Source organism: Spea bombifrons, chromosome 3, assembly GCF_027358695.1.
Source record: "Spea bombifrons isolate aSpeBom1 chromosome 3, aSpeBom1.2.pri, whole genome shotgun sequence".
Lineage (NCBI taxonomy): Eukaryota > Metazoa > Chordata > Amphibia > Anura > Pelobatidae > Spea > Spea bombifrons.
This window is the reverse complement of record NC_071089.1, coordinates 70,019,946-70,037,485: the sequence shown is the minus strand read 5'-3', so window position 1 is coordinate 70,037,485 and position 17,540 is coordinate 70,019,946. Positions and strand designations below refer to the sequence as shown.

General features: G+C 38.8%; 1 protein-coding gene across 1 annotated transcript in view; it reads left to right on the top strand.

Annotated features, from left to right (window-relative positions):
• LOC128484804 (cytochrome b5 reductase 4) overlaps positions 1 to 17,540 on the top strand; it is a 48,471-nt gene that overhangs the window by 13,228 nt on the left and 17,703 nt on the right. The window contains exons 3-9 of the mRNA XM_053461345.1: positions 758 to 858; positions 1,502 to 1,586; positions 6,739 to 6,780; positions 7,368 to 7,422; positions 13,509 to 13,566; positions 15,585 to 15,678; positions 17,341 to 17,373. Of these exons, the coding sequence (XP_053317320.1) occupies positions 758 to 858; positions 1,502 to 1,586; positions 6,739 to 6,780; positions 7,368 to 7,422; positions 13,509 to 13,566; positions 15,585 to 15,678; positions 17,341 to 17,373 (468 nt within the window). The remainder of the gene's footprint in view (positions 1 to 757; positions 859 to 1,501; positions 1,587 to 6,738; positions 6,781 to 7,367; positions 7,423 to 13,508; positions 13,567 to 15,584; positions 15,679 to 17,340; positions 17,374 to 17,540) is intronic.

The following is a 17,540-nucleotide window of genomic DNA, read 5'->3' as shown; positions in this document are numbered from 1 at the left end:
GTTAATTAGAAAACCCTAAACCCCTGACCTCATGAAAACACAGTGTCTATCACTCTAGTAGGCAACTTGAAACCCCTGACCCTGTACTGATCACTCTATTAGGCAACTTGAAACCCCTGACCCAGTACTGATCACTCTATTAGGAAACTTGAAACTCTTGACCCAGTGCTGTTCTGTCTACCCCAGACCAAGAGTTGATCTCAACATATTTTCCCATCTTTGAAGGGTTCAGTAATAGTGTGTTCACTGCCGAATATATTCTTTTCTACCCCTGACAAATAACATTTGTACTGGCCCACTGCTTCTAACTGGCTCATTTACTGCACCTGGAAGAGTCAATCTCGTGTTAAAAAGTCAGGAAGTATTTAATAAATTTTCTCTGAATTGTCTCTGAAAGTCTAGCGCTATCTCTGGCTGTATACCATTTACACTCGCTGTATCTCCCTATACAGGAAAGTCTGTTGTAAGTATTTTAATACGCTTGCTGGCATAATATAAACAGAAATATACATGCATAGTACATATACAGGCTACTATTTTCAGCCTGATGAGTGCATTTTACAGGATTTGTTCTCACATATAAATATAGAGTCTAATGACTATCATTCATTTGTTAGGATAACACTTGTTGTCATTATCAACCATTGTTGCCATTACTTGCAAGAAGCAGGCTTAATTTGTACGTACAATATAAAAGCGAGTTAAGTGGCAATAAGCAGAATGAACTTGACTCAGTATAATTATGTTATTGTTTCAGGAATGGTGTATAACATCAGTCCATACATGGAGTATCACCCAGGGGGAGAGGATGAGTTGATGAAAGCCGCTGGAGCAGATGGCACTGATCTTTTTAATCAGGTATGTTCGCAGCTGGGAAATTTGCACTGGTTAATAGTTGTTAGAAAAAGAAGAAATAATAATTTCCATACAAGCATAGTTTGCTTGTTTTCCCCAGACATGTACATATTTTAAAAGACGCACATTAGTTGTACCTAATTCATTCTCATATACAAAAATATAATTTGTTCTCTGTGGCTAAGCAAAATTTAGGGTAAGAGATCTACTATGTCACTTATTTGTCATATCTTCTCCTTAACCTCTTCAGTTGCATTACATGTCCCAGCATGCTTAAAAGTCTGATGTGAGCCTGATTGTAGTTGTGGCTCACAGTTGCTGGCATGGCTCTGACAGTGGCTAAAATTCCAACTGCTTGTGAGGGGAACCATAGAGAAAAGAAAGAGAGTCTGAAATGGCAGACATAAGGGAAAGGAAGCTGAAATGTGACAAAAAGGAAAATAACTAAAATCAGAAGAAGTAGACTTATGGAGTTTTAATTACAATACCAGCTAATAGAGAATGTTTTATTGTTGTGTCATTACAACTGTAAAAACAATATTTATATAATCATTGATAATGCTGTTTTATATGGGGATCTGGTAATTTTTAAAAACAAAAAGGCCCTTACCAACATACAATGAGATGTATATTTTTTTGTTGACAGGTTCATCGCTGGGTTAATTATGAATCAATGTTGAAGGAATGCCTTGTAGGTAGGATGGCTGTGAAACATTTCCCAGTATCTAAAGGTACGCTTTGAAGTAAAAAATAAAATAATAATAGTAATTCTACAGAATTTACCCAGTGTTTAGGGATTTCTATTAACTAACATCCTAATTCCCTTTCTCCCACCTACTTTAAGCTTAGCTTCTCTAGTCCCCCAGCTTTCAGACTGAGCTTATGTCCTTAATATTATTACCTAGTCTGACTGGTCCATTGCAAAGAATGGCAATTTTACCTCTTGTGTAATATACTTTAACTCTGTCTAGATTGTTTGTTTGTTTGAGCAGAGCCCTCCTTACCTTTTGTCATAATTGTTATGTTATACACTACTTGTTATGTCCTGTTTGCCTGTTGAACAGCACCGTGAAATATATTGCACTATATAAATTAATGGATAATAATGTACTGAATGGATTTCCCCACCTGTGATATTCTCAGCGCCAGTCTGCTCCAGTGCTGGCTTTGGAATGCTGGCTATTCAGACCCCTGTGCGCATGCTTGGAAAGCTCCCCCATTAATTTCAGTTGGAGAGATTTTTTGCCACCGGTTGGCTGCTTCAGGCAAAGAATTATCAGACCATGGAGTAGTAGTCTGCTTAAGATAAGTGCCTTTGTGTTTAACCCCTTAATGACCAATGACGTGGCAAACACGTTACAGAAAAATGGTCAGTTAATGGCTGATGACGTGCCTGGCACGTCATGGCATTAAATAAGCTTAGAAAGCAATCTAAGATCGCTTTGTTTCCTTAAACAGTGTTGTTGTAATGTCTTGATGGCATTCAGCAACATCAAGAACAGTAGTATGGGCCCCCTGCTGCCCCTACCTAGGGCGTCAACGTCCGCAATATACTGTATGGTGGGGCATACTTGATTGTAAAGGGCTTCAATGGTTTGAAAACCAAAAAGCCTGCCCACCCTAGGACTCTCTGTGTCCATGCCACTGCAAAAGATTTTTCCTCTCCCAAGAGATAAGGGTGGCCATTAAAAAATAAACATGTTTCCAAAAAAGGGTCTCTTCAGACCCTCCTGTGAACGCTGTGCTACCATGCAAATCAGTAGAGCCCAGCTTTCTCATCAGAATGTGATTATTAAACATTATGCAGTGATGTCACCATCAGGGAAACCATCCAGTTCCAACAAAATGTACAAAAAAAAGTCTAAAAATATAAAAAATACAATTTATTTTTTTATTTTTATGAGCAAGTGCTAAAATGAATGCGGTATTTTCCGGAAATCCTGTCATGGAAAGAGTTAAAATACTAGCATTTAAAATATGTCTAGTTTAGAAAAAATATATGGTTTGATAGGGTAAATTGAATTGGCCGGTTCAACGATGTCCCAAATAGGGCATAGGCGCAGACTGACCAGATGTCAAAAAAAAAAAAAAAATCACACCTCTCAAATGTGACCTTTTAGCCCCAAGCAACCCAATAAACTCATGCATGGGTGGCATCACTGTACTCTGGGGATGTTGCTGAACACATATTGGGGGTGATGTTTGTCAGTGACATATACCAAGGGCTGTAAATTCATAGTTAAACTTTGTGTGAAGAAAACCTCCAGAAAATAACTACCACAAACTTACAAATACCACCATCTGAAATACCCTGGGTGTCTATTTTTCAAAAAAATATGGTTTGATGGGGTAAATTATTGTGAGTGTAAACAACGTCCGCTGCTGGCACGTCTGCACGATGTGCTTTAACAATCTCTCTTGCCGGGACTCCCCCCGTGGGAAGTCCCGGCAAGGGATATTGTTAAAGCACATCGAGCAGACGTGCCGGCAGCGTAGGCTGTTTATGCACTTCGCCGTAGCCTGTGAACGTCTGCGCGATGAGCTTAGACAATATCCAGTGCCAGCTCCCCCCGTGGAAAGTGCTGGCAGGGGAGGCTGTCTCAGCGTATCGGAAAGTAGGATGCAGGTACCCTGCAGCGCTGTGGGGGATCTGTATCCTAACCCTGCTGCCTGCCCGGCGCCCGGAACTGCATGTCCCAGGCGCCGGGTGATACGAATTGCGCATTCCTGCGATAAACCCTGAAAATATGGCCACACCCCCACTTTAAGTCTTTAAAAGTGCGGCCTATATTCGGGCAAATACGGTATATGATGGGGTAAATTGCAGATTGACCAGATTTTGGGAAAAAATGGTTTTGAAATAGCAAAACACTACTTGTACTTATTGTCCTATAGCTTGCATTAGAAACATTGGGTATTTCTAAACTCAGGACAAATAGACTTTAGCTTTAGTAGATGAGTAAAAGATTTTTTTTAAAATAAAAGTCAGAAAAAATTTATTTTTTCAATTTTTCACCATGGTTTTTTTTTTTTTAAATAGGAAATTAGATAATATCAAAAAATGGTATCTGAGTAAAGCCCTTCTTGTTCTGAAGAAGAAAAACCAATGTATAACTTGTGTGGGTACACTAAACAAAAATGAAGAAAATTACAGTTAAACGCACAAAGAAAAATAGCTCGGAAATGCTGTAGGGAATGTTAAACTTTCCCTTTAAGAGTAATGTTGTGCCTTCTTTTAACATCAATTGTGGGAAAATTCCATGAAGAGATAATAAGTAAAATTAGCATGGGTTTATGAAGAATAGATCTTGATCATCGTATAAACTTTATGGATTTATGTAACGCTTCAGCTTCACTAACTATGTAACTGCTTCTAGAATATAGTTCTTTATAACGAAGTAACATACAGCCCTGCGTAGATCACCCTTTGTAAGAAACACTGTATTCGGCTCCAGTACGTGTACACTTTGTACATGCGTTGTATTAATGGCTTATGCTAAAGGAAGTGCTGAAGTAAATGCCACATTAGAGTAAATGCTTTCCAGTAATAAGCAACAGTAATTCAAGTGAAATTTTGCTTTTTTGGAATGTTTAATAGCTGTATATAATTACTTGACTTCATGTTATAGCTAGTTTACCTTAATGGAAGTAGTGCTAATATGAGTGGTGGAGATATTTTTAGCTGAGCGCATTCAACTACAGCTACATTGTGATCTATGAGAGTAACATTTAAATATGATGGTCTGGAAAATGATTAGATATTTTCCTAGGGTGAATTTGCAAAAATATTTTTTATGGGAAAAAATAAACTCTCATTTAAAAAATACAATTCAGTTATATAGAACATGTGGGAATTTTTATATTCTGTATTTATGTTTGCGTTTCAGTTACTCAGCCTTCACAATTTAGCTAGCTTACAAAGCCCTCCCTCAGCAAAAAATGGATTATGTATGTATTTCCTTGACATCTCACAAGATAAAGAGACTACACATCTAGGTAGGGTAGAAAGAACAAACATTTAAAAGGTACCTCCCTACTTGTTACCTTGTGGTTTTCTTCGGATTAACTTTTGGTAGACAGATGTCTCATATATGGCTTTTTTATGCTTTTTTTCTTGTAGTAGCTAGGTCCGTTTTGCACTGGCTTCTACAGATCATGCAGCAGCTGCTGAGGGTTTGCATTTGTTCAGCTGCCATTAGGCTGGCTGTCGACATTCTTTGTGATGGTTCTATGGAGAGTGAGTGTCAGTGGTTTTGTGTCTGGTCAACTGCCTTCAGCAGACTTAGGGTAGGGCCTTGGTCCTTGTCGCCATGGCGACTAGAAACTCCTTCCTGACACCCACAGTTTTGCAGGGTGCCTGATTCAGGATGGCAGAAGATAGAGAGTGGTGTGGCTGGCCTCCACAAGGGAGTAGTGAATATGTGTGTGTACTGTATACTGTAGTGTCACAGTCATTGTGTATGTGTGTACATTTATGGGGCTGAAGTCAGTATGTATATAGTGCTACAGTCAGTAGATGCATACTGTAGTGTGAGAGTCAGTGTGTTTGTGTGTGTGTATATGTAAAGTGCTCTAGTTAGTGCATATATGTATAGCGCTGGAGTCATTGTGTGTGTATATTATAGTGTCAGAGTCAGTGTGTATATGTGTCATGCTGGAGTTACTCTGTGAATATGTGTATATTGTAGTATCAGTGTGTATGTGTCCTATATGTATAGTGCTAGAGGCACCGTGTGTGTAAATGTATAGTGCCAGAATCAGTATGTCTACTGTATTGTAGTATCCGATTCAGTGTGTATGTGTCCATAATGTTAGTGTATAATTTTATATATGTATATTGTTAGCCAGAGTGTGTGCATTTGTATAAGAGTGTGGTGCTAGCGTTTATGGTGGTGTTTGTGTTACAGTATTCCATTAGCATGAGTGTGTATGTCAGCTTACAGTGTTAGAGTGTATGTGGATTACCGTATCGGCTCAATTATAGTGCGTACCCTAAAAGTTAGGTGCTTTTTTTAAAGAAATTGTTTTCTTAGTGCTGCCACTTTGTCCCCCCCGAAATATGCTGCCACTCTGCCCCCCTGTGATATGCTGCCACTCTGTCCCCCCTGAGATATGCTGCCACTCTGCCCCCAAGATGTGCCCCCCCAGACTTACCAAAGCAGACTCCCGGGTATCTTGCGGGGCCGGCGGGGGACATCTACGCAATACACTTAGACAACTTCTGGTGCCGGCACTTCCGGCGTGGGAAATGCCGGCAAGGGGGATTGTTAAAGCGCATCGTGCAGACGTTCACCGGCTGCAGCGATGCAAACGTAAAGCAACGCACCCGCACCCGACCATCAAACCAGGCAACCTTCTTCAATTGCTCCATGGTCCATTTCTAATGCTCAAGTACCCATAGTATGCAATAACCAAGGATCAGCATCTCAACAAAATGCAGCGCACTTTGTCTTCTGATACCTTTCTGTCAGAACCAGCATTAACTTTTCCAGCAGTTTGATATACAGTAGCTTGCCTGGACAAAATGTTTGCTTGCTGTCTAACATATCCCACCCACTGACAGGTGCCATGAAAAGAAGTGCTATTCACTAGACCTGTCAGTGGTCATAATGTTACGGCTGATCAGTGTAAATATATATATATATATATATATATATATATATATATATATATATATATATATATATATATATATATATATATATATATACACACACACATTTTGTAAATCAGATTGTTATTGTTTTGTACAGGTATAACAGGGTGGCAGTGAGGGAAAATGGACTAATGGAATAATGGACTTAAAGAACATTCTTGTGATAGCAATAAAATGTATAAACCAGACAGCCGGGACTACCAGCATTTTTCCTTTTTTTTTTTTAGAGGGCACATCGGCAGAACTGAAGGAAAAAAAAAGTTTAAATGGTAAGCGTTTTTTCACCCTTATGTTTAATTCCCAGAGTAATTAATTTATTACAAATATTAGAGAAGTATTCGTTTTCCTCCTAAAATTTTTTTTACTCATATTGCAAAGAATCACATGTATTCTCTTTTTGAGGAAGTGGGCTTACTACTATTTATTATGTTACTAAAATGTTATATATTGAATATATCAATAATTCCCATAAAGAAACATATCAACAAAATACATATGTGTTGCTTACATTTTTGGTAATTTAAGATATTTGCAGTATATGATTTGCAGCAAGTTCTATTGTCTCTTCTTCTAAGAATATGCCATATCCCAGAATGTAACTGCCTCCTTCCTGACTTGATTATTCATTTTTTTTTTTTTTTTTCTGGTACTGGAAACAGCACAAGGTTTAGCGTGAAATGTCATTTATAATATTAACTACCGGCACATAGTACATACACAGGTGCGAAATGAAAACTTACATAAGACAGACCACTTACATCAATGTGGGCAAAGATGTCAAATATATATCCCCCTATTTATCAGAAGTGAATGGAGATAAATTGGAGATATGTTGAGTTAAACTTTTTTTCTTTAGGTACGCTACCCCAAAGTAAAGTGTCAGCAGTAACAGACAGAGAATTACACCCTAGGTAAGTATGACACCCTATAGGAAAAAATATAAAAACATGGCAGGAAAATCAGCAATCTAGTAAAAGTAAGATTGAACTTCTATTAGAGTCCTACTTCATTCTCATAAAGGTAGAATACAGAAGCTATAACAAATCCTGAAGTGTTGGACAATTTAAAAGTTAAAAAAAAATGGTTGATTTTGACAGAGGAGATCACAAGTTGATATTTTGATTTTTAGGGAAATTATAACTTGAAATGACACCCCAGTATGCAGTATATTTCCATATATAGGATGTTACCTGTTTAAAGATTTTAAAAGAATGGTGATCAGATTGCTCAAAAACTCTGATTTTAATGCAAATATATATTTGAAAGTATGCATAAATAACAAATTTCCTTACAGCCCCATGGCAAGCATTATGAAAATGTATCCGTCACTCCCTAGACTTGGGTCAGTCCTTTGAGGCCAATAAGTGGATCTTCCCACTCTAACAATAAAATGTCCAGCAAGGTCTCCTTTTTTCTGAAACATCATTCATTCCAAGTGACAATTACCATTGCCTCAATGTCCAGTGTGTCTCTATTGCAAGCTGTTAGTACAGGTGCATGTGTCATAAATTCTTCTTTATTGAAATTTGACTTGTGGCCAAATTAACATTTCTACGCAGGCACATTTCTCGACTTTCATTTGCATACTTCTCTTTTAGTATGTGTAATCAAACTCTTGACAATAGTTGTTAGCAGCAGAACTAAGCTTTTGCAGTTGTTGTTTTTCACACGTTATTACATCATGGATTTTCACGAATAGGAGGCTGATCACAAATTGCTGAAAATGATGACATGGCAAAACAAATGATATCTGACCTGTGAGAAATAAATACTTGTTTATGTGAGTCATCTAATTGTTTGACCTATGTAGGTGTGCTGTATACAGCTCAACCTGCATGGGTTCTATTACATATACTCACACTCATTTGTTACATAAGTTGGATGATGAAGACAATGTAGAATACTGTAAAATAGTGTATGTATTGAATTCACATGTCTGTATAAAATAAATTGTATTATACCTGTGATTAACACTTGCTACAATTTGCAGTGACATGCCCTTTTATCATGTTTAGGGTGTGTTTTTACATGTTTTATAGTTAAACGGTGTTACTTTTTAATTATATGTGAAATATTATAAAAATACATTTAAAAATAAATAGACTAACACTGAAGAAATTCTTAAAAATATTTGGACCCTATGTTAGAAAAAGAATAAGATCCTTAATGGCATCTTGTGTTAGGAAGGGATGGATGTGGGCAATGTTTTTAAAATGGAAACAGCAGTTTTTGGAAAGCTAGCATTGGAGAGTAGGAAGATTAGAAGTATGGTTTTGGAAAGATTGAGTTTAAGTAATCGTGCTGACATCCAGTCAAAGAGGCAAGGCAGTTAGTTACTTGATCTAAGAGGGCAGGATGAGGAGTGGATAGGTTGATCTGGAAGTCATCAGCATCCAGGTGGTATTCAAAACCAAAGGTTGGGATTAGATTGTCAAGTGAAGAAGTGTAGAACAGAAGGGGTCCTAGAGATGATCCTTGGGGTACACCGACTGAGAGGGGAAGTGTTACTGGATAGGGAGGTGCTAAGGATATGATCAGAAAAGGTAGGCTGTGAACCAGGAGAAAGCAGTGTCATGGAGATCAAAGCAGCAGAAAGGCCCTGTAGGAATAGCGAAGAAGTAGTAGTAGTAGTGCCCCTTGCATTTAGCAGTGAGTAGGTAATTAATAACTTTAGTAAGGGTGGTATCCGTAGAATGTCAGGAACACAATCAAGATTGAAGTGGGTCAAGTAAAGGGTTGGAGTCAGAAAACCTAGTTAGTTGGGCGTATACGTGGCTGAAAGTTTTGAGAATGACACAAGTATTGATCTTCACAAAGTTTGCTGCTTCAGTGTTCCTAGATATTTTTCAGATGTTACTGTGGTATACTGAAGTATAATTACAAGCAATTCATAAGTGTCAAAAGCTTTTATTGACAATTACGTTAGGTTTAGGGCTGCAACTAACGATTATTTTAATAATCGATTAGTTGGCCGATTATTTTGTCGATTAATCGATTAATCGGATAAAAAAATACATTATTTTAAATTGAAGAAAAATTGCAATAAAAAACGTACAATTTACACTTTCATCTCTTTATTGCAATGGCCTCTCGCTATTCACCTTCTTATTTTACTGACATAATAATAAAAGCTACAAGAACCCAAACACGGTGCTTCTCAAACTAGGTTTTAATACAAAGTTATTAGTAAATATTAATTCATATGTTAACTATTTTTCATATTTAATAAAAACTGAGAAAAAAAATTTTTATTTACCAAACTGCCCCCAGTTATGCACATCTGACCCCCAGCTTGCCACTCTGCCCCCATATATGCCTTATACCTCTTATATGCCAGATTCCACTGTGCCCCCTGATATGCCACTGTGCCCCTGATATGCCTAATACTCCTTATATGCCAGTGATATGCAACTGAGCCCCCTGATATACCTTTTACCCCCAGGTTTGTTTTATGCCCCCCTGATATGCCTAATATCGATGTCTTATACCCCCTATATGCCACTGAGCCCCCTGATATACCTTTTACCCCCAGATATGTTTATGCCCCCCTGATATGCCTAATATCCATATTCCTTACACCCCCTATATGCCCTAAAAATTCATAATACCCCCCATACACCACTATAACTCACCCATACACCACTCTGGCTCCTCCCCCTCCCATACACCACTCTGGCTCCTCCCCCTCCCAAACACCACTCTGGCTCTTCCCCCTCCCAAACACCACTCTGCCTCCTCCCCCCTCCCATACACCACTCTGCCTCCTCCCCCGCCCATACATCACTTTGGCTCCTCCCCTCCCATACATCACTTTGCCTCCTCCCCGTCCCATATACCACTCTGCCTCCTCCCCTCCCATACATCACTTTGGCTCCTCCCCCTCCCATACTCCACTCTGCCTCCTCCCATACACCACTCTGGCTCCTCCCCCTCCCATACTCCACTCTGCCTCCTCCCATACATCACGTTGGCTCCTCCCCCTCCCATAAATCACTTTGCCTCCTCCCCCCTCCCATACTCCACTCTGCCTCCTGTGAACCTCCGTTTCTGACAAGACACCAGGGAGCCGGGTAGAGAGGCAGAGTGGCGTATGAGAGGGGGAGGAGCCAGAGTGGTGTATTGGAGGGTGGCTCCCATACACCCCTCTGACTCCTCCCCCCTCCCATACACCGCTCTGCCTCTCTACCCGGCTCCGTTACTGAAGGCGCTTTCATTGCAGCTTCATAGAAGCCACAGTGTAAGTGACGGGCAGTAACGGAGTCTGTCTGTGCGATGCAGACCCTCACCGGCTATCAGAGAGGATGATTCTCTGTCAGCCGGTGGGGGTCTGCATCGCACAGACAGACTCCGTTACTCACCTTCACTTACACTGAGGCTTCTATGAAGCTGCAGGGAAAGTGCCTTCAGTAACGGTGTCGGGTAGAGAGGCAGAGTGATGTATGGGAGGGGGGAGGAGGCAGATGGGAGGGGGGAGGAGGCAGATGGGAGGGGGGAGAGAGACGGAAGTGAGAGACCGGCCGACAGTGAGGGGAATCCAGGTCTCCTGCAGCGTTGCGGGGGATCTGGATTCCGGTGTTATAATCCGATCTCTGTTTGAGGTCGGATTATATAAGGAGAGGAGTTTTTCAGAGCATTTGCTCTGAAAAAAACCTCTTTTATAATCGATAAAAATCGATCCGATTAATCGATGATGAAATTCGTTGACAACGATTTTCATTATCGATTATTATCGATTTTATCGATTAGTTGTTTCAGCCCTAGTTAGGTTTATGCAAAGAGTCAATATTTGCAATGTTTACCCTTCTTTTTCAAGACCTCTCCACCCTGACATGCTGTCAATTAACTTCTGTGCCACATCCTGACTGATGGCAGCCCATTTTTGCATAATCAATCCTTGGAGTCTGTCAGAATTTATGGGGGGGGGTTGTCCACCCGCCTCTGGAGGACCCAAAAATTTCGATGTTTTGTTCTCTGGGCCACTAAGTTGCTGGAAAAAGCATTGTTCGTCACCAAACTGTTCTTGGGTGGTTGAGAGAAGTTGCTCTTGAAGGATGTTTTGTTACTATTCTTTTTTCATGGCTGTGTTCTTAGGCAACATTGTGAGTGACCTCACTCCCTTGGCAACCCCACAAGTGAATGGTCTCAGGATGCTTTACTGTTGGCCTGACACAGGACTGATCGTAGCGCTCACCTTGTCTTCTCCGGATAAGTTTTTTTTTCCCTATAACCCAAACAATCGGTAAAGGGGATCAAAGAAAATAACTTTACCCCAGTCCTCAGCAGTCCAATCCATGTACCTTTTGCAGAATGTCACTCTGTCCCTGATGTTTTTCATGGAGAAAAGTGGCTTCGCGCTGCCCTTCTTGACACCAGGCCATACTCCACACCCTCGCTGTGCTTGAAGATGCATTCACACCTGTCTGTTGCCATTTCTGACCAAGCTGTGCACTGGTGGCACCCCCTGATCCTGCAGCGGAATCAACTTTAGGAGACGGTCCTGGTGCTTGGTGGACTTTCTTGGGTGCCCTAATGCATTCTTGACAAAAATTGAACCTCTCTCCTTGAAGTTCTTGATGATCCGATAAATTGATTTAGGTGCAATCTTTCTAGCAGCAATATGCTTGCCTGTGAAGCCCTTTTTGTGCCAAGCAATGATGACAGCATGTGTTTCCTTGCAGGTAACCATGTTTAACAAAGGAAGGACACCCTCCTTTTAAAGCTTCCAGCCAGTTATTCTAACAGTATCAGCATAACAGAATTATCTACAGCCTTGAACATGTCAACACTCTCACCTGTGTTAACGAGAGAACCACTGACATGATGTCAGATGGTGTTTTTGAGGCAGGGCTGAAATGCAGTGGAAATGTTTTTTGGGGATTAAGTTCATTTACGTGGCAAAGAGGGACTTTGCAATTGATTGCAATTCATTTGATCACTCTTCACAACATTCTGGAGTATATGCAAATTGCCATCATCTAAACTGAGACAGCAGTGAAAACTAATATTTGTGTCACTCTCAAAATTTTTGGCCACGACTGTACAATCTGTACAAGAAGCTTGGAGGTGAGTTAGATGGTTGATAGTATCAATTTTATTATTGACGTATGTGGTAAAGTCAGAGGTACTAAGGTTAGTAAAAAAAAAAGGTAGCAAGGTTAGGGCTTGACATATTTGATGTGGGAGAGTAGAGGCAGTAAATTGGTTGAGAATTTCTGAAGATTGAGAGGGCTAAGGTTTCTGGTTAGGGGAGAAAATGAATGAAAGGGGAGGTGGGAGAGCAGGAAAGGAAGGGATGGTCAGAGAGGGGAAAAGGGGAATTAGGGAACTTAGTGAGAGGGCCCTTGGCCACACCACCTAAACTAAAATGGGGCATTTTAGTTTTGGTCATTTCAAACGTTTGAATGTTACTTTTATGATGAGCGATTGTGTGCATTTTTTAACATTAATATTGTGCATCTATTGGAAAAAACTGCACGTTATATCTGTGTTAAAGCGAAATTATAAATAGAGTGCACATTCCAAGTACAAACACATTTCATGTGCTCATATGGATTTTTCCAGAACAGGTGTCCTTAGGGATGTTGTTATAGTTAACAAAAAAATCAATAATTTTCACTATCCGTGGAAAGCTTAAGGCAATGTATTCCTTTGTTCCCCTCCTGCAGTTGATGTATGCTTGTTTTTCTACTCTGTAGGGTATACTTACATTACAGTATCTTATTGGAAGCTGACCTTATTGTTTTCTTAATGTCATAACTGGACATTATTTTTTTCTTGAACATATAACGGACACGTCGCTGAACAATGCTTACTATTATTGGTATGCATTATTACACTGATTCTTCAAAAAAAAAAGAACAAAGAAAACAACCCGCTGGAAAAAAATAATCTTGTTCAGATACAATTATTTTCCTCATTACGTATTTATTAATGTTTAAGCGATTCCTCTATCTGTGTATTTGTGTTTATTGCCATGTTTTTCTTACTTCATTGCCAGGTCTGATTGGTTCCAAACAGATTCTGTGGTTACTGTTGTTATCTACACCAAACAAAAGGTACATTAGTAAAACATGGTGCTTCATTTTATGTGCTTTAATCAGGTGTAATTAGGAAGATCACTTTGAATGTATTATGAATATCATCTTCCAGTTAGTTTGCGCTTAATAATACGTGTTTACTCATGTATACCACTCATATTTTTATGTTTTTAGGACACTTAAGAATGAGGGTTTTTTGTTATACATAAGGACAACATGTAAAGTTTTTCCAAATTGAAGTTTTACATTAATTATTTGTAGTATACGTGAGATATTATTGGTCCTTCGTGGTAAGCAAAAAATATGAATGTGAACTGAAAATGTTTCTTAAAAAAGAATCCTTTTTTTTTGTATGCACTTTATTGCAAGACCCCCCAAAAGTATCAGGAACACTCAAAATGTGTATTTTGAAATATAACAGGACAACGCATTAAGTGTTTATGTACAAAGCACTAATAATAACTAAAACATCATTAGAAGTGAGTATTAGAAAAATAATCCCCATGTGCCCTGCATGAACCCTGCCAATACAAAGCATATATGTACCCTTTATTCAGTTCTGCTTTGAAGTCCATTAGTTAAATATTATGGATAGTTTTCAATTTGTTAGCCATCTCTATATGTGGTCTGTAGTGTCTGTCTTGCTTTTTCATCTATTTCTTATAGAAAAACTATTCTGTGTGGAAAGAGTGTAGAGCTACAGAAAAAATCACTAACTCCTCTCTCAGATATAACCCTGCCATCCACACACAAGCTTTAATTCCATTTGCTGATTCCAATTCCTGACGCCGGATCAGATGATTTATTTTCTGGTTTACAGGGCCGTCACTTTGGAGAATACGTGGATGGCACAATAGGAAGAGTAATTAAGTGTATTCAGTCTTCCCTCTGACATGGTTCAATTCAAACCGGTTTGGCTTTGTGTCCTGCTGTAAACTTAAAAGGACCTCATTGTTCTGTTTTGAGGATCTCATGGGTTAACATGGCCTGAACCCTTTCCAGATCCTTGAGATTTTATTTTTTCAATATTTTTGCTTTAAATGAGGTTCAGTTTAGCCAGTTTAATTGCAGGCAGCTCCTCTAAGTTGTGCAGATGACTTTGGCGTGTCATACTACTCCGCTGTAACTAAGGATGCTAAAACTCAATCTCAGTAGAACATACTATATTCCATTTTTTTCTGTTTTTACCTATTTTTTAAATCATTGGCTCTTTTATAATTACTTTCAGCCAGACCATTATCTCTCCTCCACAAAACGTTACAGTAAGTGCTACACATTCTAGTAGGTAGCACTCTCTTGGCATACGCCAAACCCAGGTTCGTCTATCAGGCTTCCAGATAATGAAGCATGATTCATCACTCCAGAGAACATTTGCACTGCTCCATTCTGGTGGCAGTTTGCTTTGCAACAATTTAGCTGACACTTGGCATGGCACGGCACATAGTGATCTTTGGCTTGCGTGCAGTTGCTCGGCCATGGAAGCCATTTCATGAAGCTTTGATACAGTACCTATGCTAATGTTGCTTCCAGGGCATAGTCTGGAACTCTGTAGTGGGTGATGCTACAGAGGACAGGCAAAGATTTAATGTTTGTCTTGATTCTGTTTCTTGTAGATATGATGGTGCGTCCCAGGATGCAAATGGCCTACACCTTTTTGATTGCCCCATAATTTATTTACTATAAATATGTGCTAAAGTGTGTATGTATGATATATAATATATTGTTATGCGTATATTATGTCAACTTTGCACAAAAGACTTTGTGATTTAGTGGGCAAATATAGCTGACATTTTTTAGCCTTCATTAAGGCTAAAATGTTCTCTACTATATTTATGCATTTAAATGCAACTACCACTTAAATTCTGGATAGTGCTAATTCTTGCGCAAACCCAAATTCTAAATTTAGAACATAATACAGTGACTGTAGAACTCCATGATTCTAATTTGACAGAATGAGACTTCCTTAAGTTAGGTATTATGTATATTGCTTCAATAAACTGCAACCTCCTGGGTGATTTTGCTTCTCTTTTTATTAGAATATAGGCTCTGATTCAATCATTGTTGATCTTCAAGAGAATATCTTGAGGGGAGAAATAATTATTGGAGATTTTTCGTATCTTGCATTAATTGGTATGTATGAACACATAATTTAAAATAGTGTGTGTGTGTGTATATATATATATATATATATATATATATGTATATATATATATATATATATATATATAATGACAAGCCCCTTTTATCTGAAAGTCATAAATCACCCTTAAAGGGATCTTAGCATGGTCTTCTAGGGCACGCAGGCTCAAGAAAAACGTATTTCCAGCAACTGCGAGTGTTATGTACAGTGCAAACACCAAAGTAAAATCATAGCCCTCTCTGGTTAAACTTTGCTGACCCTGACTGGCCAGCCCAACCATCCACTTGCCAGACCCAGTTAAGCTAGGCTCTGCAAAACCTCTTCCAGACAACACACCCAATCTAGGCAGGTAGAGCTACACTTGGCTCAGGGATAGTCTTTTCAGGGCCTTTTGCGTACCCTGAAAGGCCAGTATGTTGCTTATCTGGCTTGAGGGAGCTTAAATGTCTGTCTGGTGCACCTATTGCACAGTTCATGAGAACCCTAGACTGTATCATGCAAACCCAACTTGAGAATGCATTCAGTTGCAAAATTGGAGTTTGATCTTTGGCTCACCTAGCTCTCCAAATGATCCACTCCAGGAGCCCATAGAAAAGACAAAACATTTCCTTTGGTTCCCATTCTGTCTTTGGAAGAAATTGATATGTTTGGCTGGTGCAAGAGTGCCTTTAAAATAATGCAGTAGTTGCATTTAGAACCGTATAAATGTAATTGAAGGACCTATAGTATCATCCCCTAAACTTTGGAACTGCACTGTTATTGTGGCATACCATGTCAGTAGTTATTAGCCAACAACTCATACCCACATCTTACAGGTAAGTGGTTAGTGTTCCACATTTTAATATCCTGATTATAATAATCAAGTAGTGTGTCAATGTAACCTATCATGATATATATGTAAACATTTGCTGCTGTCAATAATTACAGGAAAATGATGGTGTTACTTTGGGTCAAGTCCAAAATAATAGTTAATGGACAAATGATTTACGTATAAATTGATCCAGCATATAAAACATTAAAATTAAAATGAACTTGAACCACATGTTTCTGGGTAATAGTTGAATCATGCTAGCATAGTATAAGTCTTACATTATGCAGTGTAATACAGGAGAGAGATTTGATCTCTGGCAAACATATGGAATTCATACAGAAATATTCTGTGAATTAGAATATAATGCGTTATTCATCTGGTGTGATTTACGAAGTTCTTGCTACAGAAGATTCTACACCAGCTATTTATAGATTATATACGTGTGTGTGTGTGTATATGTGTGTGTATGTATATATATATATATATATATATATATATATATATGTGTGTGTGTAATATATGTATAATATGAATATATTTATAGATATATACACAGTGCCTTCCACTTATATTGGCACCCTTGTTAAATATGAGCGAACAAGGCTGTAACAAACCTCAGTGTTAAAGTGTAATGCCAATAACTAATTATTTCCCTGCCATCAGGCATAGTGTCACAAATATCATTGTATAGTTTAATAAACAAGATTTTCCTTAAAATGTTTTTAGAATATTTATTTTTAAACACCAGTTCCTTCTTCCTGTTGCACACTGGGGGTATTCCCCTATTATGTACAATGCAGTATTTTAAATTGTTGTCTTCTTCTTCTTCTTTTTCTTTTAGAGTTAAACCATGCGGTAGAGAAGGATATTGACGGTAAGCTAACACAATACCTTCACTTTTTAATTAAACCCTGTGCCACCACCTTATCTATATTTATCTGTCTGTCATACACGTTCAGTGTGGCCTGATTGTCATCTGTGTGGTATGGGAAGCCCACTTGGAGAATGTGCAAGATGAGTCTCAAAGAAGCTTTGTTGAAA